At 38.9% G+C, this 27,864-nt stretch overlaps 2 protein-coding genes across 6 annotated transcripts in view; one reads left to right on the forward strand and one right to left on the reverse strand.

Annotated features, from left to right (window-relative positions):
- The window catches only part of LOC123959947 (dmX-like protein 1), a 57,463-nt gene extending 51,833 nt beyond the window's left edge, over positions 1 to 5,630 (forward strand). For all 5 annotated transcript variants that reach the window (XM_046034313.1, XM_046034310.1, XM_046034315.1 and 2 more), the window contains 2 exons: positions 199 to 416; positions 2,628 to 5,630. In XM_046034313.1, the coding sequence (XP_045890269.1) occupies positions 199 to 416; positions 2,628 to 2,867 (458 nt within the window). In that variant the 3' untranslated portion in view covers positions 2,868 to 5,630. The remainder of the gene's footprint in view (positions 1 to 198; positions 417 to 2,627) is intronic.
- A 712-nt stretch (positions 5,631 to 6,342) lies between these two features.
- hsd17b4 (hydroxysteroid (17-beta) dehydrogenase 4) overlaps positions 6,343 to 27,864 on the reverse strand; it is a 35,666-nt gene continuing 14,144 nt past the window's right edge. The window contains exons 9-25 of the mRNA XM_046034316.1: positions 27,133 to 27,224; positions 26,906 to 26,930; positions 26,638 to 26,766; positions 24,429 to 24,532; positions 16,884 to 16,996; positions 16,582 to 16,705; positions 14,974 to 15,025; positions 13,700 to 13,771; positions 12,159 to 12,262; positions 11,998 to 12,063; positions 11,523 to 11,592; positions 11,254 to 11,360; positions 10,084 to 10,170; positions 9,860 to 9,946; positions 9,538 to 9,676; positions 8,136 to 8,263; positions 6,343 to 7,272 (exon numbers count right to left, since the gene is read on the reverse strand). Coding sequence (XP_045890272.1) covers positions 7,183 to 7,272; positions 8,136 to 8,263; positions 9,538 to 9,676; positions 9,860 to 9,946; positions 10,084 to 10,170; positions 11,254 to 11,360; positions 11,523 to 11,592; positions 11,998 to 12,063; positions 12,159 to 12,262; positions 13,700 to 13,771; positions 14,974 to 15,025; positions 16,582 to 16,705; positions 16,884 to 16,996; positions 24,429 to 24,532; positions 26,638 to 26,766; positions 26,906 to 26,930; positions 27,133 to 27,224 — 1,589 coding nt within the window. The 3' untranslated portion in view covers positions 6,343 to 7,182. The remainder of the gene's footprint in view (positions 7,273 to 8,135; positions 8,264 to 9,537; positions 9,677 to 9,859; positions 9,947 to 10,083; positions 10,171 to 11,253; positions 11,361 to 11,522; positions 11,593 to 11,997; positions 12,064 to 12,158; positions 12,263 to 13,699; positions 13,772 to 14,973; positions 15,026 to 16,581; positions 16,706 to 16,883; positions 16,997 to 24,428; positions 24,533 to 26,637; positions 26,767 to 26,905; positions 26,931 to 27,132; positions 27,225 to 27,864) is intronic.

A 27,864-nucleotide genomic window follows, 5' to 3' on the forward strand; every position in this document is an offset into this window, starting at 1 on the left:
CAATTTAAAAACTTCTGCTTGGACATTCCTTTTTTTGGACATTTTATTGATTAATTGGTGATTTGAGAAAATTGAAGCGGTAGTTATATTTTTTTTCCCCCCACCACATGTTCTCCTCCGTGTTTTATTTCCATTCTTAATGCTTCTGTCGATTCTATCCCCTTCTGATTTATCCATCTTATTCTCCTGAATATTCAGCTTTCTGCTGCCATGAGTCCGGTGCTACTGTGTTGTCGATGGCCCCCAGGCAGCAGCTGCTTATCACAGGTGGGAGGAAGGGCTGGATCAGCATCCTGGAGCTTCCCCACAGGCACCAGCGCCAGAGCTTCCAGGCCCACGACTCGCCAGTCAAAGCACTGGCTGTGGATCCGACTGAGGACTGCTTCATCAGTGGATCATCAGAGGGCAACATTAAGGTATTTTTGACTGCCTTCCCTTTTCATCAGATAATTCGTTAAATAATGCGATTGAATGAAGATGAAACGTTGAGGTACAGTATCTCACAAAAATGAGTACACACCTCACAGTGTAAATTGTGTGAGTCTCATGAGAAAACTTTTCCCATGACGAGAACTATCGTCACATTTTAATCTTGTGGCACGAGTCTCAACGCTAATTATACGCATACAGTTTGAATGGATCCCAATGCCAAAGAAAGAAGGAAAGAATTTTCCATTAAAGTTATAAAAATGTTTGTGTATGCTGTCAGTTATAGCTTTTACAAAGAAAGAAAATCGGAATCGGCTAAAATCGGAATCGGGTCAGAGAAAACACAGAAAACTGCCCATACACCCTGCCAAATCAGTCGCATCAAATAACTAAAAACACTTCATTAAGCGTGATGAGAACTACCTAAAATGACAGAAACCATCTTTTGGTGAAAAACATTATAATAATTTGGTGCCCCATCTGCTAACACGGAGGGGCGGGATTTATGACCTACACTGTAGCCAGCCACCAGGGGACGATTGAGATGTTTTGGCTTCTCTTTTGGGGAGCTGTCATGTTGTTTAACTTATATACAGTCTATGTCCATGCTGTTTGGCACCCAGGTGCGAATGTCTCTCTCTCTCTCTCCTCCACATCAACAGTGACTATTGCATTTATCCATGCAGACAGTGAGCGCCATCAAAGTCAGTCAAAACCAATGTCACACTTGTGATTTAACCACTTGCTCAGGACAAGAGTGTGAATGATGGGAGACTGAAGTGTGAGGGGAAAGGGCAAACGAAAGTGTTTTGACTGAACAGGCATTTCATATTTCCAGAGACAGCAGGTCTTTCATCTTTTTGACTTGAATTTGCTGGCACAGATCACACAGCTGTCACTCCAAGGATGAAGCCGCTGCGTCACGCAGACGTATAAGAAATGGTGCAGTGCACTTCTGCTTGAAATTCAAATGACTTTCATTCTGGATGACTGCTCACAAAAGCCTCTAGTGTGGTGTTACTCATCTGAAGTCATTAATTGTATATTTGCTGATTGAAAATTTAACATGGGTGTGCTGCAAATTTATAAGCTTTAAAAGTGTTTGATGGGAGTCCATGGAACTGGGAGATTAACTAATATGTACAGACTTCAGTTTATAATTTACCTTATCGAGTAATAAAGCTCCCAGGCTGGGAATACGAATCAAATAATGTAAGTTGCTCAGAGCTAAGCATTGTTCTCAGTGGAAGCTTTAGAAACGGCTCACAAATGTGGTTTCATTTCTTAAAAGGATAAACAGAATAGTTTACTTGTTGTACCAGCGAGTATACTGTATGTATAGTGTGTGTATATGAGTATATGCGAGATCCTGTCAAGTTGTATGTTACACCCGGATGTGATGCCACAAAATCCAAACAATCGTGGAACGTTAATATAATCCGGCTTATACAATGGCCAATTTTTTATTTTTTTTTTAAACAGTTAGTTTTCTTATGTAACTAATTCTTAATCTTGTATTTCTGTTTATAACATCATGAAATTAAAGCATTAGTTTGAAACTGGGAAACTAAGTGACTGTTGGAACATAAGTATACTCAACCCACAAAGATGGAGGTATAATTCAGACTGACTTTCCAGTGGGGATAACATTACGTAGCACTCTCTCTCTCTGACCCGCAGACTACAGACTTTACCGCAGCTAACACGTATTTCTGATGTGCTCCCTTTCCTCCTCCAAATATCTTTTTTTTTTTTTTTTTTATTGGTTACATAAGTAACCCTAACATGAAGCTCTTTAGCTAACATGTTTTAACCAGCTGTTAACAACTGGCATATTAAAGCTGGGGTAGGGAATTTACTGTATTTCAGAAGCATCTTTTGTTTTATTTGTTGAAATTCTCTTTACGCCCCGACAGCAATCAAATTAAATGAAAAAAATGCAACAAAATCCAAGAATTTTCATTGGCCACAGTTTAACTCAAAATATAATTCATTATCATAGAGGAATGAGCTTTATTAGGTTCTGGCTACACAGATGTGTGTCCATCAGGATCAATTCATTGTTTTTTCGGTCTTTCAATGGGATTTTTAAACAATAAACATACAGACTCATTCTTTAATGCTATGTGATATTTAAAAGAATCTCTGTGATAACTCTTCAGTTCTTAACCAGTTCCCTTCTTCCTTGGACTCCCCAGATTTGGAGCCTGACCACACAGTGTCCTCTCTACACCTTTCCAAACGAACACTCACGCCAGTCGCTGTTCAGAAACCTCGGCACGGGCGTCATGCAGATCGAGGTGGGGCCGAACAACCACATCTTCTCCTGCGGCGCCGACGGAACCATGAAGATGAGGGTCCTCCCCAACCGCTTCAATGTTGTCAATAACAACAACAACCACGACAACCTCAAGAACGATGTTAAGTTCATCATATAGACAAATGTAGAGAAAACAAATGGTGTCAAAGCAGTTTAATTGAATAATGTGAAGTGCATTTTATGATCGGCACCACTGCTGAGGAAGTACCTTCAATACCTGAATGGAGCAGTGGCCGTCTTGGGTTAATTTTGGACGAACAATGCCATGACAGAACAGTGATGTCAAGTGTAAATGAAGGTGGAATTATTTATAGGATTTACAGGCTTTCGCTGAGTGAGAGAGAGCGTGTCGTCTGATCCAGGGGCCCTAGTGTGACCGGAGTGATCTGCTGTGCTTTGTGTGGGACACGAACCCACATTTTGCATTAAAAGCCCAAGCTCTACAAGTGTTTTAAACTGTGGTTTGAAACAGTCAATCTGAATAAAACAGACGAAAACCCAGCTGGAGATTCTCCAAAAACAAACTGCCATCTCAGTGTCTTCAGAGCAGCATGTGGAAAGCCTTTGGTTTTGTTTTGCACAGTGAAGGAGCAGGAGTCTAAAGCTGAAGCATTGTTCTTCTTATACAGTGTCACATTATCTCTTAGTTCATATGAGAAAAGCAGTCATGATAGTGGAAACTCTTCTGGGATCACTGCTGGAGCGTTCAGGTGATAAAATGTATGCAGTGTTTCTTATAGGAACAATGCTAAGTGATCCCTTTTAGGGGTTTGAACATCACCACAAGAATGCATGGCACAGTTGAACCCGCTCAGCACAATGCAGTAAGGCCAGTGGACATCGTACAAAGCACATTATATCCAGTCACAAGGATTCTAAGCGCATTCTGGTACTCCATATGAAGTTTTGAACACAAATGAGCCGGCTTGATTGGAAAAGCAAGAAAGCCTGGCGTCTGTCACGATCAAACCTCACTTAAGGAATTACAGGATGTCAATGTTCATGTCACTATAAATGTTTAACGTTTTGATTTTAGGCATTTGGCTGATGCCCTTTCCCAGCCGGACTTGAAATGAACACATGAATCTTTTTTGGTTTTATAAAAAAAAAAGGAAAGAATAAACACATCTTAACATTAAAGCAAAATAGTTTGAGATTTCACTTTCTCTGAGATGAGAGGTGAGACGATTGATACCACTCATGTTAGTCCCTGAAATGCAAAGACTGTTGTACGGATTAAGTGTGATATTAACACTCGCGTATTTCCCAAAATGTGGAATTATTCCTTTAATCAAGGTAGTTAAAATTTGTGACTGAGTTTACACGTTTTCTTAATTTTCATGGACAACCTGAATGCGCCATTTCTCTTACTCTATTTGCACATAAAATTAAGCTAAATTATATGTATAGTAATGCATATAACTATACAAGGCCGGATGTCAGTGAAGCAGTCCTGGCCTTTAGTCATAAGATTATATATAAAAATAAAAAAACAATGGTTGTTTAGCCCAGCGTAGATTTAACCAGTGTTATTAATAAGTGTCCTTAATCTCTGAAAAGGACCTCTGCCATGCTGGCACAATGCTATAGTACTGTTGGTCCTGGTAATATTGATTATTAATATTAGGTTGCACAAATTAGCTTTAATTTAACAAGGCCATTGTTGGTACGGGGACACCATGAATAATACTTTACTACCTGGCTGCATTTTGTTTTTTTGAAATGTTTAATATGAAGCTTCAGAACATGTCGCAGGAAACTTTGCTGTTGACAATGGAAAAGCGTCGGGGCAGGCAGTTAAACACATTTTTAGAGAGTACTCTGTTTTGTTGTGGAAATGTTTTATTCCAAGAACAATGCACTTCCCTTTCATAGAGTCCAAACTTTAGTTTTCCATACGGACCACGATTGGAAGATGCCTTGGAAACTATATTATTTGCCTTGTGTTATTCTTAATTTTAACTTCGGTTTCTTTACATATCATCCAAATGCAGCACATTGCCTTCAGCACATGCTTGGAAAATGTAATCTAGGTTGGTGTGTAACATGATGAGTCTTCCACATAAATAAGGAAGGGGTTCATGCAAACTGTCCTATAGCCGTTTAGTCTGAAGGAGTAAACTCATTAAGCTAGCGACCTGTAGAACTTTATTGTGCTGCTGTAGGGAAACAAATGTACATTAGCTTTGATTTCAGGGAGGATAAACTGAGGAAAACAATTCAGATGAAGCAGATTTATTGCAGTTATGTATATATCCATAGACTAGGCTTTTCATATTAACTGCATAATCATAAGGAGATAGTCGTAGATAAACAGTGGGTAGTGACAAAAGCCACTTTATGAAGAATATTCTGTACAAATACAGGTATATTTATGAAATGTTCATATTTAGTATTAGATAAAAACAGCTTTTTTTCCTATTTAGATTTCTTTCCTTCTCATTATTTCATTGCGATTTGTTTTCCCCACAAAAGTGGTTGGAAAATGATGTGTACTATTGCAGTAACTTAAAATTTTTTTATTGAAGCCAAACTATATGTACTCTTACAGAAGCAGGAGAATAAAATAAATATCAAAGAGTGCTTTTCCCCCCAAATACTGCTTATTTTCCTTTAAGGCTCACAAAACAGATTAGTTCAACTACATCAGTGTGTCGGGCTGTAACTAGTGCGTGAGTAGATTAAACAAGCTATCTTTGGTTTAATCAAAAAGAACCAAAATCACGTTCAACTGACTCATTCCTTTTTCCCCCCTTCGGTCTTCAATCTTGCAAATGTGAATTTGATCAGATAATTCTAATTTTATAATGAAGATGTCGTGTAAATCATGTATTATACACAGAAATTGTACTGATGTAATAAAATAAATTATGTAACAGAAGATGTTTTTTTGTAATTTTGTAATGAACTCTTACACATTGTCTCAGCTTCAGTAGGATGCCATTTATAAACTGGGTAAAATATAAGAACATCCACAACCTATAGGCTGGGTCAGATGTACAATGGAAGTCATCACATACTTCCCATTTGTGACATTTGGAGGTCCATTACACAGTGTGCAGTAGAGATGAATATGAAAACCTTGATGGAAAATATCTCAATTTAAAGAGCCTCGTTTCTAGAGATACTTGTTTCTAGTATGAGTAACCATTTCCATTAAAGAGCAAACTAAAGCACTGACGTTCATAATAATTGCACATTTCATACAGTTCCTGTTGTTCCAACACAGACCTATTCAGAAAAGCATAGCAACCAATGGGCTGCTAGTGGTCAAAGACTCCACAGGGGACGTTTAAACCTGCAACAATTTATTTGATATAACATCAGCTTTTAAGTTGATATGTCAAACTCTCAGATCTCCGCCAACTTCTGAGGGAAATATCTGGCTCTTAAGCTGCTAAATGCTCCACTACGGTCAACAGCTATTGCTAACTGTGTCTGTCTGCTATTTGTCGCCGAGCAGGCAAGTCGCTGTAAACGCCTGTCTGCTGCGGATGAAAACGAGACAATGAGAGCAGTGAGAGTGAAACAGTAAAGTTGCAGGACGGACAGCTATAAAAATCTCCATAAAGCCAAGGGAGAACATACAGAAATCAGATTTTAGTCTGAATTACTTTATTTTCACACAAGAGCAACCACTGAATTTAATTTCAATTGAACCAACATTAGAAATTAAGTGGAAATAATTTTTTATTTATTTATTTATTTTTATTTTTTACAGAGCTAGCAACCTCTACAACATCTCATAAGGTTTCTGTAGCGATCAGGTACATAACTGTTTCTGACATAACATACTGGTGAATTAATCATCATAATGAAATAACAGACCATTGAAATATAACATTATGTCTGATTGAGCTTTAAAACCAGTTTAGCTTGTAACCGTTATCGCCTCATTCAGTACATTCACCCAGTGGGAGGCAGTACTTTGGTTCACTTTAGTAGATGCTTGTGATACATTTTGTATGCAGTACAAAATATTATTGACTAAGTGAAATTTAACTACATTTATAAAAATGGTTAATTTCTTATTTGGATCTTTAAAAGGCAGGTGTGTTAAGTGCACATTTAGCGAGGACCCAACCAAGTAAACTAAACCAAGTAACCAGCAGAAATGACACTGAATTATTACTGCTTCTTTCTTACTGACGACATGACAAAACATTGTTTGTATATCTGGATCCGTGTTAAACAATGGAGAAAACCTTTCATTTGATCAAGGTGTCTGTTATTTTGTAACAAAACTGAAAATGTATCTGAGAAAATTCATTCTGAAGTAGTACTAATCTTACCGCTAATTCTTCGTGAGTTTCCTTTGAGAGGCAAAGCATGTTAAGTGCACACACACCAATCAGGGCAAGAAGAGTAGACAGACGGACAGAGCGGGTAGGTTGGTTAGTTCCTGGAGTCATCTGATTGGCTGGCCGAGGCACTCACAGCTTGGCGTAGTCCTTCAGGATGACCTCCAGCTTCTGACTCAGCATGATGTTCCCTCTAACCTTCAGCTTGCCAGAGAAGAACGCCTTTCAAAACACCAAAGACACACATGAGCAATTTGTTTTCCAGAAAGCACAGTCTCTTCTGATTTCTAGCTGGTTGGCTGTTACTTGTTTTCAAAGTACACAGGGAGTAAAAATGGGCCCGTGGCTAACGAGCCAGATCTTGGGCAAAAGGAAATATGTGACCATTGGTACTCTGGCAGCAGAACAATGAAATAGCATTCACATTCACTTTTTTGGGTGAACTAAACGACTGACGATGTGCAGCGCTTTCCTCGGCTAAAATCAATCGCGGGAAGGCGGTTAGGACAATCCCGGATCACCGTTAGCAGTGTCCTTTTAAACTGCCAACTAATCTTTCTCCAGCTGCTCCTTTCATCGTCTGGAAAAGACCCTGCCTGAGGGACCTTCAGCACCAAAGCCAGCTGACGCACTCTGTAAAGAGCGCGCGCACACACACTTGCTTCAGATCAATATCAAGCGCTCCAGGAAGCATATCAATTCTGTACAGTGATGGCCACTCTCTTCGACAGATGAGATGCTACAGACATAGCAAGTAGCGTTGACTGATTACCCGCGCTGAGTGCTTTCTGAACTTGGTTTTATAGATCACTGTCTTGCATTTTTCTTCTAACATGAGGAGATCAAGGGAGATTGGAGGGCTCCTCAAAGGTGCTTTCCATTTAATTAGAATGTACAAGAAGTGATTTCATCATCGGGGGGAAAACAGATGGGATTTAAAATATTAAGCTACATTTTCACCATTTTAGCACGTTTTGCTAAACTTTATCAAAAATGCTTCTTTTGTGAGCACCAAAAGATTTAAAGGAACATCAATTTAAAGCAGGAGGTAATGTAAAGGTGTATCTGGCTTTCTCGTGTGTTACCTTTTGAGGGTTGAGTTTCCCCAGCACCACCTCCATGAAGTCTTCATCTGACACTGTGATGGTCACATCCACCTTCCCACTGTAAGGGCCTTTATGCAAGGAGCCACTGCCGTTCTTCAGATCAATGGCTAGAGGAAGACAGCAGGTGGGTGTGGGGGGTGTGTGGGGGGGGCAAAGGCAGAGAAAGAAGATGGAATAAAATCATAAAATACTTGGTGAGTGTTTCCCTGGGTTGGCTGGCTGTTTTCACAACTCACTTGTTTTTAGAGTTATTTTTCAGGCCTGGTTTTAATGGTTCATTTGACAGCTTGTTAGCAAACTGTCAATCTGGGTCAAATTAACTTGCCAGTCTCTTCAGTGCCACACTAACACTACGTTGACATATTAAACGTCACCGACAAATTTAGTTCAAGACACTCCAGTGAGCTGCAATATCAGAATTTAATGTTGACGGGAGGTTCATGTTGTCAGTCCTGACCCTCTCAGTGAGTTTGTTGCTTTGGGAATTTAAACGTGAGAGACGGGAAAAGTAAGTCTTACTGTCAGAAATCAGCAATAGAAAACAGAAACAAATTACCGGTGTTGGACTGAACTGTATTAGGAGACCCACATCAATTAAAAATATTAATAAGCTACTGATGACGTGTCATCAGAGCAAAGCAGCACTGTGATGCAAATAATGAGGGAATTTAACAGGCAGTTAGATAAAAAAATCTAAAAAGGAAAAGGGGGGGGGGGGGGGGGGGGGGGGGGGGGGGGTCGAAGAGACATTAACAGTCACAGAAATGGATGAAAAAAAATATTGTACAGCAGGCGATGTCAAACTATTGGGTGCACTCATCCATGTTGACATGGAACGTAACTTGCATAAAGACCCAGAGGCAGTTTATAATTTGTTCAATGCCAAAAATAAATCACTACATCTAAAAAGACATTTCTTTTTTTATTCAATAAGCTAAAAGCTAAATCTATCCAAGTAAATCTAGACCATCCTCCCAATCCTGTCAAAGAAATGAGGCATTAAGAGCAAGAGGTTCCATTTTTAATTTATCCCACACATATACAATATACATAATAAATTCTCTTTTATTCTGATAAACCATAAACTGCCTCTTGACTCCCCGCACAGCTTAGCACTTTAACTTATCCCTTTTTTCCTTTTCGCTGTCAGATGAACCTTTTATTACATTCTGTATTGCTTGTGTAGCACCAGCCCTTGTCTGCAATTGTCTTTATTATTATACTGTATTTTACTGTGTGAATGTTTTTTTATGCTGCCTGACTGAAAATTTCCTTTTCTGGGACAATAAAGATCTGAACCATTCTGATATTTTGCCCACAATGCAGTGACGTTGAGTTAGTGGTGTGTTTAATATGTTTCCATAGCATTCTGTACACTTACTCCACTGTGCAACGTTCTTGCCGTCTTTGGTGATCTCCCAGCCGAACACAGCGTTCACCTTCTTGACCAGCTCTGAGCCCAAGTCTTTAATGCGACGGCCAATCTCTGCAAACACCAGCTCACTCTGAAGGCCTCCTCCCTACACAAAGGTAGAAATAACAGAAACACAAAATAAAATATGAATAATAAATATTATAATAATAAATAAGTTGTCGTCTACAAAGCTAAAAGGAAAGGCGCTTCAGGGCCCCATGAAGGAATTTGATGGAGGGGAAAGGGGGAGGATTCTTGTTTGAAAATAGCATTTTTCAGACTTATGTACTTGAGGGAGATTTTCTGGAGAAGCCTCTGATGTGCCATGTAAATCCACATAGGCCCCTGCTAGCGCAATGGCATCTGTCTCTTTCACCTGGACGAAAGAGGAGAGCGCTGATTAGAGCAACACATGGAGAACATTCACTAAAGAGCAGAGAACAGCACTGAAATGACAAGTCAAGCTCATTCATCCGCAAATCTGAGTGAAATCTACAGATGCTGAACACTGACTTTGCACTGGATGTGAATTCTGTTGCCTTCCTTCCACATCTCAGTCTGAAGCGACTGACCCGGCATCACCGGTTTCACAAAGCGAACCTGAGAAATAGACAGGAGATTAAGGGAGGGTGGTGGAGTCGATGGATTAAATTATTTTATAACATTTAAACAGACTTGATCAATGCTAAATACTTTAAGAATTAAAGCCTGATATATTTCAGTGAACAAATCCCATGTCTCCGTTCTGCAACCACAATAGACCAGGATTTTTTAATTATAAAAATAAAAGCTTAGGACTGTAGATGCCTTATGAAAGCACAAGTATTATATTTTACTTTTTTCCATGAACTTTGGTCATATGAGAAATCACATCTACTGAATTCTCTTAATGGCATATATTTGTTGTAAATTACTTATTATTATATATTACAGATTTTAACCTGATTCCCATTGTTTATGTGCAGATAGGGCTGGGCGATAAAACGATAACAGTAATTATTGCAATATTATTTTTTCCTTAATAAAAATATAACAAATGTTCAATAAATGTTCCATTTAATTAATATGAATTTGAAGAATTTTTCTATTAAGATATTTATTTTGTAGAGGAAAAGGGACAAAAAAAAATTCACTTTATTTTACTCATACATATTTGTTTAAAAAAAAAAAAAGCTTTCATCATTATAATTGTTTTGAATGTTCTTCCTCAGATTTGTGAAATAATCCACTGTTTGTCATGTTTTGACCATAACGAATTGTTTAAAACCACAGTTTATCGTCTGGTTCATTCAACTTTCACTCAGGAGCAAAAATCAGCCTTTAAACTTTAAAGAAATAATTTGACATTTATCGTGATAATTATTGATATCGAATGCTATGAATTTTTTTATTGTGATAACATTTTTGGCAATATTGCCCAGCCCTATGTGCACATGCTGCTTCTGAGGTTTCAATTGTATAAAATCGACCTAAATTGCCACATTAGGTTCCCTGTTCCACTCCATTTCCAAAAATGTTTTGTCATAGCTAAATAAACATTTTAAGTACAAGAAAATCGATGAATTCTCTCAAATTACTCTAATGTGCCACTGAAGAACAAACCACTTCATACAAGTGGTCCTTGCATGAGGCCCAGTGACTCATAACATGTATGACAGGGTTTAAATCACAAGTAATGCTTACCTTGATAGCCTTGAATCTGGAGGGGTCATTGTCGGCAAACTGCTTGAGGACGTGTCTCGCAGCGAAGCCAAATGAGCACAAGCCATGCAGGATGGGAGCCTTGAAGCCTGACCAAAGAGCATTTTTAAGTACAACATGTTTAAGTATAAATGAGATCAAAATGCATAATTTGACCTAAAATCCCCAGGGGAAAATTTAGTCCTGCCCAAATTAAATTAAGACTTTTTTGATGGAAAACGATACCAATCAAGCCACATTAGATGTCTCACCTCCCATGGCAGCAAAGCTGGGGTCTATATGAAGAGGGTTCCAGTCTCCACTCAGACGGTACAAGGCCGCCTGCAACCACAGGGGAAACAGATACTGTTTAGATCTATATCTAATTCATAAACCCCTGAACTTTTCATACACAGAAGTGGGGTGAAATTAAATTACCATGAAGGCAATAGAACAGATACCTAAAATAAGAATGTCTTTGAAGTGATACAGTTGCAGTCATTTAAATTGCTCCAGGGATTTAGTTTTTTATTCCCATTTCTTTTTTACTTTCTGCTGCATCATACAGTCAGTGTTCTTTTTTTAAAACTGCATGAAAACCTTGTTCAACACTTCTGCTGCATCTTCACATTTTGTCTGAGGCGTTACGGTTATTTCAGAGGCACAAAACAATACGTCCTACTTTCACCCACATATTATCAATGCCATTAATTTATTCTGCAACTAAACCCACACAGACACACTCACTTGGTCTCTTGTGGTAGAATCAATTACCACAGCATCTGGTGCCCGTTTAGGTGGAGGCAGAGAAGCCTGAAGGAAATAAACACAAATCAAACACGAGGCAGTGTTCAAGTCAATGTCTTATTTTGTTACTTTTCCAAGTAACTCAAATATGGAATACGTACTTTGGCTTTCTCAGAGGTTCTCCTCCCTCCAAACCCTCCAGCTCCAACCACAAACACAGAAAACTGGTTGTAGCTGATCAGCTCATCGCCACTGTAGGTGTTCACTGTAAGGCAGCACAAATGTGGCATTCAAAACTATCTCTGTAGTGAAAGAAGCCTTCACGTGAGTAAAAGTAGCAATACCATAGTCAGATAATAGTATATCACGAGATAATTTCCTGCATACAAAGTAGTTCCCCCCAAGAGGTATCATCATAAACAAAACACTGCGAAAGTAAAAGTACTCATAATGCAGAACAATGGCTAGTGGTATATTATCATACATTATATTTTTGGATTCTCTTACTGCAGCATTATTATGCAAGTAGCATAATGTTTAGAAGGTTGAACTGGAGCCAAGTTAAACTATTTGACAAACCCAGCATATTTAATAAAATGATCACAAGTAACCAACTATTAAAATGTACTCTGTGGTATTTCTGAGTATAGGTAGAGCATTTTTGAAAGTATTTCTGGGTAGTAATATTCCTTTATCACAGACACTAGAGACACTTCAGGAAATGGAGTAAAAGATGCAGGTCCCTGGCCAGACAAGAATCATGAACGTCGTGCCCCATAGTAGCAAAAATACTCTACTCTAATTTTACATTTTTAGTGAAGTAAATTGTAACTACTAATGGATAAGGTTGAGGTTAATCTAGCGTCAGTGCAGAGATAAAGAAAAACTTCATTTTACGATTTTAAACACAGCAGAATCTTCAATATTAATAATAAGCTTGGGCCAATGGCTCATTGTGTTTGAAAATGCAATAAGTAATTACATTCATTTTGCCCAAGTCAGTATCCGTTGGAAATCACTTTAAATTATACTGTACTCAACATAATTTCATATTTCATGACATATTACAATAACACAGTGAAGGGAACACCCGCTTCAGCCATATTTCCTCAATACAGCACATTTATAGTAAAAATCAGAGCAGGAGGAACAGCCTCGTGGATGCTGACTGTGAAGAGACAATTCACAGCTGTCAGAAGGAATCAAATCTAGACTTCTGTCAACGTACTGGCTGGTTAATTTCATTAGGTCAATTCAAAATATAAAACAGGCATAAAAGACAAACAAAGCTGCCTCTGCAGGACATTACTGTGACGTGTCGTCTTACCCAGTAATAACTTTATATACACACACTCAACCAGTCAGCTTCTGTTATCTTCCTAGACTGAAAGTAATAAAATATTAAGTTTCCTTCTGTGAATCCTCCGGGAACCTCAGGTCCCATGTTGTTTGCTTTAAGTCGGATTAATTATAGATCAGAGTGGTTCTAATATCATCCATCTCTATGGAATTGTCAAACAAAAATATGAGCGTTCTCAGTCCATTATTTCAATCCCTGCAGACACAGACTGGACTGTAAATTAAATTTCATTCATTCAGCCTGAGAGGCAACTTTCAGGAAAATACGCATGAAAACAAATGACTATAGAATAAATATACCATATGATAAAAGCTGCACACCCTGAAGGGACAACAAACTCACCGTCCAAGAGGACGACGGCTCCAGATCCTTTGTCCAACACGTCTGCTACAGTGGCCTCAGTGGTAAGTTTACCTGAAAAAGTATTTTACTCATTTACATTTAATAATGGAATGTAATTTAGTCCTGTACACGCTTAATGTTACTAAACTAGTTCTGTACTTCATGTCATGACTGCGCCTAACTCCACTTTATGCCTCGCATGTGTTATCATTATGTTTGTGTCACAAAGCTAAACCTGAAAAGTCACTCAGGTCTTTTTACAACACCTAATACAGTTTTGGTATTTCCACAATCCTCAAAGACTCTTAACACATAACTGTACTTGATTTGTTGATAATAAGTCTAAACAGCTAGAAGTGGGCTGAGGGATAAATGTTTGAAGACTTTAGCTGAAAGTGATGAATACACAGTTAAAATACAAATAGTTAGCTAAAGGTAATGGATAAATAGTTAGATTAGCTAAAAGTATTGGATAAATGAATTAGCTACAAGTAATCTATGGTTGAAATAGATAGCTAAAACAAATGGTTGAAACATCTAGCGTCTGCCACTGAGTACAAGTGCTAACTCGGACAAATCAACCTAATCTGTCTGATAACATCCAGTTTAAAACACAGTCACCAAGATGTGGGGGTACATCAGACAGAAAAGGTTGGGAACCATTAAATAAATCTACAGCTATTTTGAAAAAATTAATTGCTGTGGTCAGTTTAAGCAAAAATGCCATTTGATGTTTTGACTTCTCCAATGTGAGGATTTGCCATTTTTCCTCAATTAAGTACAATTAATTGAATGTTCAAACAACTAAACATTTAATTGAAAACATTATCTGTTGATTAATAGATAATTAAAATAATTGTTAGCTGCAGCCTCATTGTTTAGTCATTGTGTGTGGAAAATGGAAAGTAAAATTAATACTGACCAATGTAACTGATCTTTTTTATTTATTTGTACCTATCCAGCAAGACTGGCCAACATCTTTGTTGGAATTAAAAGATACAATTAAGGAAAATATATAGATGGAAAGAAGTCTTTGAGGATTCTTGAAATGTCTTCAAAACAGCAGCAAATGACTGGGTTTTTGATGGCTCATCGTATTTATCTTTCTGAAAAACAAAAGCTTGACTCAAAAGTAATGATACATACAGTAATATGAATCTTGGTAAAATGACTCTGTGAGGCCTCAAAATAGATTTTATTGCACTTTTGTTTAATGTAAAATCTACTGTAATCACATTAAGTCCCATGTACGTAAATAGCAAAGAAGGAAATACCTGAGGTTGGCAAAGGTTTGTAAAGCTCCAGATACTGCTCTCCATGCAAAACCTGACACAAACATTAGAACAGCTGTCACATACAGTGGAGAGAACAAGTATTTGATACACTGCTGATTTTGCAGGTTTTCCTACTTACAAAGCATGTAGAGGTCTGTCTATTTTATCATAGGTACACTTCAACTGTGAGAGACATCACATTGTATGATTTTGAAATGAATTTGCATTTTATTGCATAAGTATTTGATCACCTACCAACCAGCAAGGATTCCGGCTCTCACAGACCTGTTAGTTCTTCCTTAAGAAGCCCTCCTGTTCGCCACTCATTACCTGTATTAACTGCACTTGTTTGAACTCGTTACCTGTATAAAAAGACACCTGTCCACACACTCAAACAGACTCCAACCTCTCCACAATGGCCAAGACCAGAGAGCTGTGTAAGGACATCAAGGATAAAATTGTAGACCTGCACAAGGCAGGGATGGGCTACAGGACAATAGGCAAGCAGCTTGGTGAGAAAGCAACAACTGTTGGCGCAATTATTAGAAAATGGAAGAAGTTCAAGATGACGGTCAATCTCCCTCGGTCTGGGGCTCCATGCAAGAGTTCATCTCGTGGGGCATCAATGATCACGAGGAAGGTGAGAGATCAGCCCAGAACTACACGGCAGGACCTGGTCAATGACCTGAAGAGAGCTGGGACCACAGTCTCAAAGAAAACCATTAGTAACACACTACGCCGTCATGGATTAAAATCCTGCAGCGCACGCAAGGTCCCCCTGCTCAAGCCAGAGCATGTCCAGGTCCATCTGAAGTTTGCCAATGACCATCTGGATGATCCAGAGGAGGAATGGGAGAAGGTCATGTGGTCTGATGAGAAAGTAGAGCTTTATGGTCTAAACTCCACTCGCTGTGTTTGGAGGAAGGATGAGTACAACCCCAAGAACACCGTCCCAACCGTGAAGCATGGAGGTGGAAACACTGTTGTTTGGGGATGCTTTTCTGCAAAGGGGACGGGACGACTGCACCGTATTGAGGGGAAGATGGATGGGGCCATGTATCGCGAGATCTTGGCCAACAACCTCCTTTCTTCAGTAAGAGCACTGGAGTTGCCTAGCCAGTCTCCAGACCTGAACCCAACAGAAAATCTTTGGAGGGAGCTGAAAGTCTGTATTGAAACGTATGATCTCTGTAATTGCAAACAAAGGTTTCTCTACCAAATATTAAGTTCTGCTTTTCTGATGTATCAAATACTTATGTCATGCAATAAAATGCCTATTATTTAAAAATCATATAGTCTGATTGTCTGGATTTTTGTTTTAGATTCTGTCTCTCACAGTTGAAGTGTACCTATGATAAAAATGACAGACCTCTACATGCTTTGTAAGTAGGAAAACCTGCAAAATCAGCAGGGTATCAAATACTTGTCCCCACTGTATAAATCGTACCAAAGTCTTAAAGCCTCATTAGCATGAGTAATGTGTGTATTACTTGTGTGCAAGACTGTGTAAAATAAACCATATGGATACAAATATATATTTGTATGTACACACAACAATGTTAAGCACAATCACACACAAAAACAGACATTACATGTATATTTTCTAACCTGTGTAAAATCTATGTTGAGTCCAGGGATCGAGCTCAGCCCGCCATCCATCATGGCTGCCTGGGCGGGAATGACTCCGAAGGTAGGGAGGCTGCAAAAGTCTGGATGTCCTTCATACAGGAACCTATGTGAAAATATCAGTGTTACTGAACTGTCAGCAAAGATGTGTTTGTAAACCTGGATAAATTTTAGTGCATTTTTCCTCCATGTGTCTGAAAGCGAAGTGATTTCAAGATCAACTTCACACAGGTTGACTTTCAGTCCAGTTACAGACATTAGCACAAACATACAGAGACACACACCTAAGATGGTCAGGGTCCTGGGTTGACATGCCAACACCCAACGCATACAGGATACACTGGGTGTGGGTGAAGCTGAAAGTGGACGGAGGTAGTTTTTGTCCCACTGCCTCAGTCTGAAAGGAGAAGACTTTAGATTTTAGTTTCAACTTTGACATAACATATTGCGGACAGAAAATGAGAAATGATCCTGTAATTTAGACAGAATATTAATATGAAATTTTAAGTGTTTGCAGAAAAGTAATAAAAGCTTCACACCATGGTAGATTAGCTCCACAGCTCAACCCTTGAATACAAATGCTCTAATAAAGACATGTTCCACCAAGATGGTATGATTAGATTAATTAATTTGCTCTGACTGTATAAGACACTGAGAGAATAAATAATCAATCTTGGTTTATGGAGCACCTTTCAAAACCGTTACGGAGTGCTTTTCAGCTATGCTATCAGCGTGGCTCTAGGGATGGCAATGACGGTCGGTAAGACAAACATCTGTACAGGCATTCATGGCCCTCAGATGATAATTAATAATGACTCCCTTGACTTTTCATGCAGCGCCCCCCACAACACTGAAATGTAAGTTTTTATGTGAAATGTCTCAACAACTGTCCGAACACCATCATCAGGTCAAAATCTAAATGTTTCTAATATTTTGTTTTATGGCCAAGTACCTGCAAAACTAATGGCAGCTGTACTATGTTACTACTCCTTTTTGTTTTTTGTTTTTTTTTTAAAGAGTAAAAGCAACACTGAAGAATAGCAGAATAGTATAAATATTATTAAAATAATTCAGAATTTTAAAGTGATTCACAACTTAATATATTGTGAGGGTCACAGAAAAGGATAAGATAAAAAGACTCTGACTCAATCTACTGAGCAGCAAAAAGCTTGTTTGAGGACCTGTGGGATCTCACAGACTTAAGAGGAATCAGCAGTTCAGAAATGTACTCCAGTGGCCCGACCAGGCAGAGCTTTACAAGTGATCAGCACAATTTTAAAATGGATCTTGCACTTGACTCGTGGCCAGGGCAGGGACGCCAGGAATGGAGCCATGTTCGATTTGTGCTCGCACTTCGGAGCAGCCTGAAAATGGGCTGAAACTCCTGAACAGAACACCGCAGTAATCAAGTGTTAATGACACAAAGTCACAAATGCATTTTAAAGCACAGGAAGGTGGAGCCCTTAGTTTTATTGTAAATGTTTTAAAACCCTCATCAACCCCAGCCTGAGATCCTCTGGCAGACCTTTCAGATGATTCAAGACTCTGACTGAGAAACATGCACCAACGAAACATTCTACTTCATTATCAACTAAAAACATCTTTTAAATTCTCACTCATTTCTACAATTTATATGATATGGATATTCATCTGTCTTAGACATTTTACTAGCATAAAACAAGTAAAATTTAAATATACTAAAAGTAGTAAATACTAGAAGCAGCTTAGAAAATGTGTAAGCTTTTAATAGCAGAATAAGAAAAATCCCCCAGGGTTGCTTAAAATCCCCAATTTCCCAGAAAAAAAATACAGGCAACCTCAGTGCCCTAAGTGGTAGCTACAGCCCTGTTTTGTGCTATAAAGTATTGACTGCTATTGTTGTACCGACAGTAGCAGTATTACAGAGTGTGTTAGAAACAACAAATAAACTTCCACATAGGAGAACAAACTAAAGTGGCTGGGCCAAATGGAGCAGGATCAGGGATGAAAGGGAGGATGATTCCTGGTGAGCTTTCAAGGATATTAAATCCATCAGTCCAAGCCGCAGCTCAGCTGGTTCCTTTATGTCAAGTAGTATTATTAAATCAGAAGAATCATATATAAAGGGAGATATTTCTGGCCCTCTGAGTCACATTCAAATATCCTGTGAAGCACACAAACATACACGTGTGACCCATTGTTTCCCCACATATAGACATTACTCAGGTGGGCCGCCAAACTTAGCATTTTGAAGAGAAACAGAGAGAGATATTATCTGTGTTACATCACAAGATAAAAATGGTGGATATTTTACGAGCACAGACCATGTAAAGCAACAGTGAACAGCAGGAGTGTGCGATACTGACCAAAAATTATATCTCAATATTTCCTGGGATTTTGCTGATGACGATTATTTACACCTTATTTGGCATTGTTCAAAAATGTGTTTGTAAAAGATTATTGTCCTAGCTTGCTCTTGTTAATGGGATATTAATTGTTGCTTACTAATTACAGTCAAGCCCGAAATTATTCATACCCCTGGCAAATTCTGACTTAGTTACTTTTATTCAACCAGCAAGTTGTTTCTTCATTAGAAATGACACAGGCGTCTCCCAGAAGATAATAAGACGATGTACAAGAGGCATCATTGTGTAAAAAAATTACTCATCTTTAATTTACATTTGAACAAAAAGTGGCATGTCCAAAATTATTCATACCCTTTGCAAACTGTCACAGTCTATGGGAAAATCCAAAGATCTATACCAATCCAAATAGTCCAAGCTGTTCTAAAGCATCCTAATTACCCTGAGTCATTGGGAACAGCTGTCTTAATCAACTCAACAGGTGAAAATCAGAAGCTCTCTGCTGTTGGTTTGTGGACAGTCATGGCTAAGACAAAGGAGCTCACTGAGGACCTGCAGCTGCGCATTGTGGCTGGCCACAAGTCAGGAAAGGGCTATAAGACCATATCTAAATGTTTTGAAGTTCCAGTGGCTACAGTGCAAAGTATTATTAAAAAATACAAGACGTTCCACACTCAGAGGAAAAATCTCAGAGGATGTGGTCGGAAGCCAAAAGTGACACCTGTGCTGGCCAGGAGGATAGTGAGAGAGGTAAAAAAGAATCCAAGGATCACCACCAAGGCCATCCTGATGAATCTGGGCTCTGCTGGTGGCAACATCTCAAGGCAGACAGTCCAGCGGACACTGCACACCGCTGGGTTCAACGGACGCAGACCAAGGAGGACATCACTTCTCCAGATATGGCACACAAAAGCCCGCTTGGCCTTTGCAAATGTTCATCTGGACAAAGAAGACGACTTCTGGTCTTCTGTTTTATGGTCAGATGAAACAAAAATTGAATCGTTTGGCCACAATGATGTAGCCTTCATTTGGCGTAAAAAAAGGAGAAGCCTTCAACCCTAAGAACACCATCCCCACTGTCAAACATGGTGGTGGGAACCTAATGTTTTACGGTTGTTTTTCAGCCAGAGGACCAGGGAACCTAATTACAGTAAACGGCACCATGAAAAATGAGCAATACATCAAAATTCTCAACAACATCATCAGGCAGTCTGCAGAGAAACTTGGCCTTGGGGACCAGCGGACATTTCAGCATGACAACGACCCAAAACACACATTAAACGCGGTGAAAAAATGGTTTGCAGACAAAAACATTAATGTTTTGCAGTGGCCCAGCTAGAGTCCTGACTTAAATCCCATTGAGCATCTGTGGAGGGAGCTAAAGATCAGGGTGATGGCAAGGAGACCTTCCAACCTGAAAGAGTTGGAGCTCATCGCTAAAGATGAATGGGCAAAAATGCAACTGGAAAAAGATAAGTGCTACTAACACACCATGTGTGTGCAGCGGCACACAAATCTACAAGATTGACACACACTAAGCACAAAGCTAAGTCGGCCGAGGACACACTGGTGATGTTTTTCTTGAGGCTACACATTGTGACTCTGTTCCAAATCTCCAGTCCAGATAGACACGCACCAGAGAGGACACTAATCCCCGAGTGTATACATCATTTAACATTCTAGGTACTGAATCATGATATTATTGAAGCAGTCTAGTGGGTACTGTTAAGTTGTGCAAGTCATATACCATTTCAGAAAGTTGATATGTGGTTACTACCATAGACATACTTAAAGACTAAGACTCACAATGGGTCCTGATGTGAAAGTATAGGTTATTATGGAGTATTATTGAAAGTTTGGAACACATTTTTATGCTGCATCATACTTCAATTTTATGCTCAACATCTTGTTTGTGTTATGTGCTATTTACAATTTGTTTTATTTAAATTCATTTTAGACTTTGTTTCTGCATGTTGGACTGAACTCATGTCTCTTGGGGTTTTTTGTTTTATGAAGCTTATTTGAAGGTTGTTGTTTGATAGTAAACAATAAAACCCAACCAGACCAAAAGATCAGGTGCAGAGAGATATTGATGCATCTCATAATATTAGAATATTGTGGAAATGTTCATTTATTTCTATCTGACTTTCATATATCCTAGATTCATTGCACATAAAGTGACATATTTCAGGCCTTTTTTTAATTTTAATCTTTCTGATTACAGCTAACAGTTAATGGAAATCAAAAATCAATTTTTTCACAATATTAGAATAAAAAATGAATAATAAAAGAAATGTTGACCTGAGAAAATCTCTCAGCCTGGTTCAGTACACACAACCACAATCATGGGGAAGGACTCACTTGACAGTTCATTGACATCCTCCACAAGGAGGGCAAGCCACAGAAGGTCATTGCTGAAAGGGCTGGCAGTTAACAGAGTGCTGGATCAAAGCATATTCATGGAAAGTTGACAGTAATGTTAAAGTGTGGTAGGAAAAGCAACAGGGATGACCGCAGCCTTGGGAGGATTGTCAAACAAAGCCGATTCAAGAACTTGGGGAGCTTCACTCCAGCCTCAGAGTCGGTGCATCGAGAGCCACCAGGCACAGATGTGTCCAGGAAATGAGCTACAAGCATTCCTAGTGTCAAACCACTCCTAAACCAGAAACAACATCAGAAGAGTCTTACCTGGGCTAAGGAGAAAAAGAACTGGACCATTGCTCAGTGGTCCAAAGTCCTCTTTTCAGATGAAAGTAAATTTTGCATTTCATTTGGAAATCAAGATCCCAGAGTCTGGAGGGCGAGTGGAGAATCACAGAATCCAAGCTGCTTGAATTCCAGTGTGAAATTTCGACAGTAAATGATGATTTGGCGTGCCATGTCAACTGCTGGTGTTTGTCCACTGTGTTTTATCAAGTCCAGAGTCAATGCAGCTGTCTACCAGGAGAGTTCAGAGCACTTCATGCTTCCATCTGCTGACAAGCTTTGTGGAGATGCTGATTTCCTTTACCCACAGTGCCAAAACCACTAGAAACTGTTTGGCCATAGTGTTAATGTGCTTGATTGACCAGCCAGCTCACCTGACCTGAACCCCTTAGAGAATCTATGGTGTATTGTCAAGAGGAAAATGAGAGACACCAGACCATAAGCAGAGGTAGTGTGGGTGCGTCTGACCCAGGGCCCCAGTAGGATAGGGGCCCCGCTACGTGGGCCGCAAAATGTTATGTCAGTTGCTTGTAGACACAGCCGCACTATAGAAATGCATGCAGGTAACAATCAATGAAGACAAAAACCAGTGCAGCCGTTCTTATCAAATGAAACAGGAACTTCACTCCCGGTTTAACAGTAAACCACAAGAATGACAATTAACAACAAAAAACACTATATTCTAAGCAGACACTTACAAAAATATAACTTTTGTATTTCAAACAAATAGGAGACTTATTAGCAAATTTTAACAAAACTCCCTTCACCGCCATGCATCATGGGAATTCTGAGGGACGGACTTAGGCTGCTATCTATCACCCTGGGCTCACATTGTTTCTTTTTAGTCTGTTTTAACTGTGTTTATTGTTGATATAAGATAGGGGTCTGCACAGGGTATTTTATTTTGAAAATGGCTGCGTATTCTCTCCATAGAGGAGCAGAGAGACACTTCTGGTGTGAGCACAAGCACTGACAAGAGTGGCTGCGATCAGCTCCGGCAGCCGCGATGCAGACGGACTCCATGGACTGGGTAGCATTTTTGTGTAGACAGTTTGTGACAGTGTAGATAGACTTGAACTAAACTGGGGCCCATTTAGGTAATATGCTGTGCATCATAACCACTAGGACGCCCCCACTGTACATTATTTTGACATCAGCCAAGCTCTGAGTGTCACACAATTATTGCCTGATACTGACAAGCTAACAGATACATGTCGCACCTGACTCCACACTGCACAAACAAAGCGTTCATCCTCATTAAACTTTCATTCATTAAATGTTGTTAATCAGCCGTTTCTTTTACCGCTGTCATCTGTTTGAGTAATATTACAAATACCAATTCATCTGTTGATGTAGTGTCACTATTGCATGCTTGCTACAACTAGCTGAACAGAAAACGGGGGCTGTTTCTGTGGATAATTATTTAATGCGATACACTTACTCTTGTGGCCCAATGTTTTATTTAAGCAACTCAGCCATGTGTGAGCTGTAACCAGTTCACTTTCTGTGATTCAATGATAGGGAACACGCGGAAGTGAAGGAGCACCCAATGCATGTCTTTTGTACATCGCATTTTAAAAGACAATCTAAGTTGGCACTTGTCTGGTACATCACCATTTCATATTTACATAGTACTTCTGTATGTTGTAGGAGCTTTGCTGAGGTTATTCATGCCCCTGACTAAATACAGTGTGGTGGTATTGAAAGAGTCATGAGTTGCCATCTTTCAAACAGTCTGAGATTTTACAGTCGCAACTACAGTCTCAGCAGAAGGAATGATGAGAGTTCAAGCAAATGAAGTGGAGAAAAACCTTGATGGACATGACGTAACAGTGGTGAAAATAAGGTTAAGAACAGCAGAAGCCAGAAAATAATGAAGGAAAAAAAGAAAAGGAACAAAAGGAGGAGGTGATAAATAAGATACAGTGAGAGGAAAAGGGGACACTGTAGGTATAAAAGGGTCAAGTGTAGGTTAATTATACTCATGTCTATACAATTATGTCCATTGTAACCAACAATTTCTTTGCGTATCCCAGTCATGTATTCACATCAGGGTTTCTCCAGAGTTAAATTTAAGATTTTTAAGGCCTTTTTAATGCCACATGAATGAAATCTAATACCTGTCTCACATCCATACCAGCCAAAATATGAAAGCATGATAGAAAACCTGTAGGGTCGATATAGACTAGAATTATATTTACTAATTTTTTCAGTATCTGACTTGGCCCATTATTAGGAATAAGACAGATATGCGGCAGAAAATGGACTGATGGAGGGACAAAATGAGAAGAACTCATTCAAGTTTTTGCTTCCTATGTGTGGATGTGTTTGACATCGTTTTGTGTATATATATATATATATATATATATATATATATATATATATATGTGATATTTGTATCCATATGGTATATTTCACACAAGTAATACACACAATATTCATACAGATGAGGCTTTAGGACTTTGGTATGATTATATACCTGTTTGTGTCAGGTATTGCATGAAAGATGAGCTTCCAAGCTACTGAAGCTTGCAGTATTGAAATAAACAACTTCACAATCCACGGTTACAACAATCCCACTTCTAGTTTATAGGTGCATAACATCTCTCAACCCCTGTACTGTGTACAGCAGGTAAGAGAAACAGTAAGACTTTTAAGGCCTGTTTAAGGAAACTAAATTCAATGACTTCTCAATTCAAGATTTTTTCAAGACCTGCAAATACACTATACATTACTATCAAAGAAAAAAAAAAAAAGAGCACAATGGCCGGCTTTACTCACAGGATTGATTGCTGAATGTGAGGCTGCTGCTGCTGTTGGATTTGCACCAACTTCTCCCTCTGACTCCACTCCAGACAGCACACTTATAATTGACTGTAGAGACTCTATACAAAAGGTGAAAGATGACAGATGAGTAGAAGAAAAAGGAATCAAAACACACATAAATGAGGTGGCACATCAAATAATTCATAATCAGTGCCACCCATTATGCCAGTACATTTATCACATTCATCAGTATTATGTTTTTAAGTTTCATTGGTTTGATGTCAGAAACTTTGATTGGTAACCATTTTATTCCATTTACATTCAGGATATTACTGTATCTAACTCTTTATTGTGAACATTAAAAAGCTGATATAAAATCATGATTATATCAACATCTGTCTGCTGCCTTCGACACAAAGTTTAGGGTCCCTCATATGTGACAGTTTCTTCACATATGGGGACCATCATCACCCACATAACCAACTTTAATCCTACACTTTTGCAGTAATAGGATTTTTTGTTAAATGGACCAAAGTGAAGTTAAATAGACACACAATAAGAATTTAAATACACATACTGATCCAGGAGCAGGTTTAAAATGGATGGAAGGATGTGAGAGCCATGTACATTAAGAATAAACCTTAACATGAAACCACACTGAGTCCACACTGTGTGTTCTCAGTTTGCCTAAAAATAGAACGTACATATATCCACCCAGGTAACAAGCTATGAATACATTTGCAGATTCAGTCAAAAAAAACAAAGACAGACAACTGATACGACGGAGGTAAAGAAACAGAGTGAGACCGGGAAGACCGCAGTAATTGTTGTCACTCAGCAGCAGGCAGTTACTGAACACAGGCAACAAGTCTCGGTAATAAGCTACAAATGAGGAGGCACAACAAAGCCATGCTAATGAGAACAGCTAGCGTCCGGTGGGAGTGCCACCCTAATTCAGCTGATGTTAACACCGCCACCCTTTCTTCAAATGTACATCTCAGAGAGTGGAGAGGGAGAGAGGAGGTGGAGAGAAATAATAATCAACATTTGCCACCCTCTTGTTTGCATGAGACCTTTCAGGAACAACACTGGGCTTGTACACACTCAGCCTTGTGATCACCTTCACTTCTTTTCTCCGCCTCATTCGCTTCATCTTTAACACCCTCTTGTCCTCGCTCTAGGTTACCAAACTCTCTGTAAATACAGATGAGTGGATAGTAAAAAGGGCTCATGTGGCTGAGTTTCAGAAGGGCCTCACTCTCTCAAAAGCTCAGTCATACAGTGTGACTACATGACGACTACACATGTGTTTTTTTGTCACTCTAAACTGCAATTCTTCACTGAAAGAATGTCACACTGCCACACTAAAATAGCTGTCAACAAATCAATTTAACAAAAATGTAATCTACAAACCCATGTTCTAGCTTTCCATTTGGCATTATTCTTGAAATTAGTGTGAATCACTGGAATACTAAAAAATCTATTTTAAAAAAGTCTAGAAACAAAAGCTTGACCTGCTCCTTGACATTTAAATGCAGCCTTAAAAGTGGGAGAAGTTTTTCACTTTAAGTTACAATATATAGCAACTTTTAGCTGCATTTCTTGAACAGGGTTCCTGCAGAGATCACAAAGTTGAATTTAAGACCTGTATGTATCCTGTTTAACTCCCCTTTCTGGGTTTCACCATGCACACACACTTTCTTATCATGATGTGTTTGTATGCTAAAGTCCATTTTTAACATGAAAGATAATTGTTTCAGAGGGAGCAAGGCCAAAGAGCAAGCGGTACAATTACCATGGTTACTTCATTGTCAAGTATCTGATAGCTTTGATTAGATTCAGTGCATCTACACAGTGATCTGCAATCTGACTCACTCTGACTCAACACAGAATGAGTCAAACAAGTGTGAAAGCAGACCTGAATGGTCTCAACTCTAAGTAGGAGTCAGTGGTTCTAAGAGATACTGTCATTTTCACAATGAATAAATGGCCATTCAAGACAAAAAGGACATGATTTCAATTTTCCCAGATCACTACAAAATGTGAACATGATGCCATCTACTATATGTTTCTTATGAAAGTGTGTGTGTGTGTGTGTGTGTGTGTGTGTGTGTGTGTGTGTGTGTGTGTGTGTGTGTGTGTGTGTGTGTGTGAGAGAGTGAGTGTCGTGTTTTTGTAGGTTATTGTGTATGTGAGCGTGTATTCAACCAAGTACATTACTAACCTTGTACACTAGCGGGCTTGGTGGCATCAGTAAAATCACAGATTTTGTCCCACTGGTCCCTGACAGCCTCCGGAGTCATGGGTTGGTTCTTCTGTCTCACAATGCAGCCCTGGGAACGCTCCCAGCGCACTACGCACATAGACACACACACACAAAGAGGTCATTGCATAGTGAAAGTCACACACAGACAGTGCTAGTGAACCAGGGGCTAATGGAAGTCACAGAATCATACAGACATTTCCTCGGGAAAAATAAACACAGTACTCACATTTACCAATCCAACCTGCACCAACCTGAAAGGAGACGAAACGAGCAGATGAGCAAACACACGGATATTAATAAAGATTGTCCGTTTATGGAAAATGAATATGTAATGTTACAGTACTGTTCTCAAAGACAAAAGAAGGAAAATGGACACAAAGCTACAGGCAGAGCAGTGGAAGCGATTCCTTACTATTCTTACTGAAGAGAAAGAAAGAAATTCTTTCTGTATACCTCAAATAGTCCTCCATTTTCTTGGCATTGTTCATGACAGAGCCAGAGGACCATGGGAGCAACATACTCAGACTTCAGAAACGCCAAAATGTCTAAATAAAACAAAACATACACAAATACAGTACAGCAGAGATTCTTTTGTTACACATTTGTAATACAGTTGTCCTAAACAGCAAATGGTTTCTTCTGCTTCAGTTTCTCTGTTTGTTAGTTAGTGTATCATTAAAAGGATGCTGTGTTTGTCTAATGTGCTCACTTTCAAAATACTATGTACATTGTCTGAATTATTAGAGCATTTGTCCTCTTGCTACCAAGCTAACACACATCTTTTCAAAAAGAAATATAGTGGGGGAAAAAGTGTGGGAAAATACTAATTACAGATACTGATAAATAATTATATTTTTATGTATATATAACTAGTATTAAAATACACAATACGCATATGATCTAAAAACCATGCTCTGAAATCATGCTCATTCAACTTTATTTATCAAAAGCCGGGCAATATATCTGTTAAGTGACAGTTCCTTCATTTCACAGTAGGAAATGTTTGCTATATAATACCCTTTGCACCAAACATGCACCGATTCTAGTAAGTGGAGCAGGACACAGAACAACTTTTAAATAAATGAGAACATAGGTCAGGGTCAAAGGGAGATTGGAGTGATTTCTAAAAAAGTTCTGGGTATTTTTGGATGAACATTCGGAAAAACTGAAAACAAAATTTATAAA

Source organism: Micropterus dolomieu, linkage group LG21, assembly GCF_021292245.1.
Source record: "Micropterus dolomieu isolate WLL.071019.BEF.003 ecotype Adirondacks linkage group LG21, ASM2129224v1, whole genome shotgun sequence".
Classification (NCBI taxonomy): Eukaryota; Metazoa; Chordata; class Actinopteri; order Centrarchiformes; family Centrarchidae; genus Micropterus; species Micropterus dolomieu.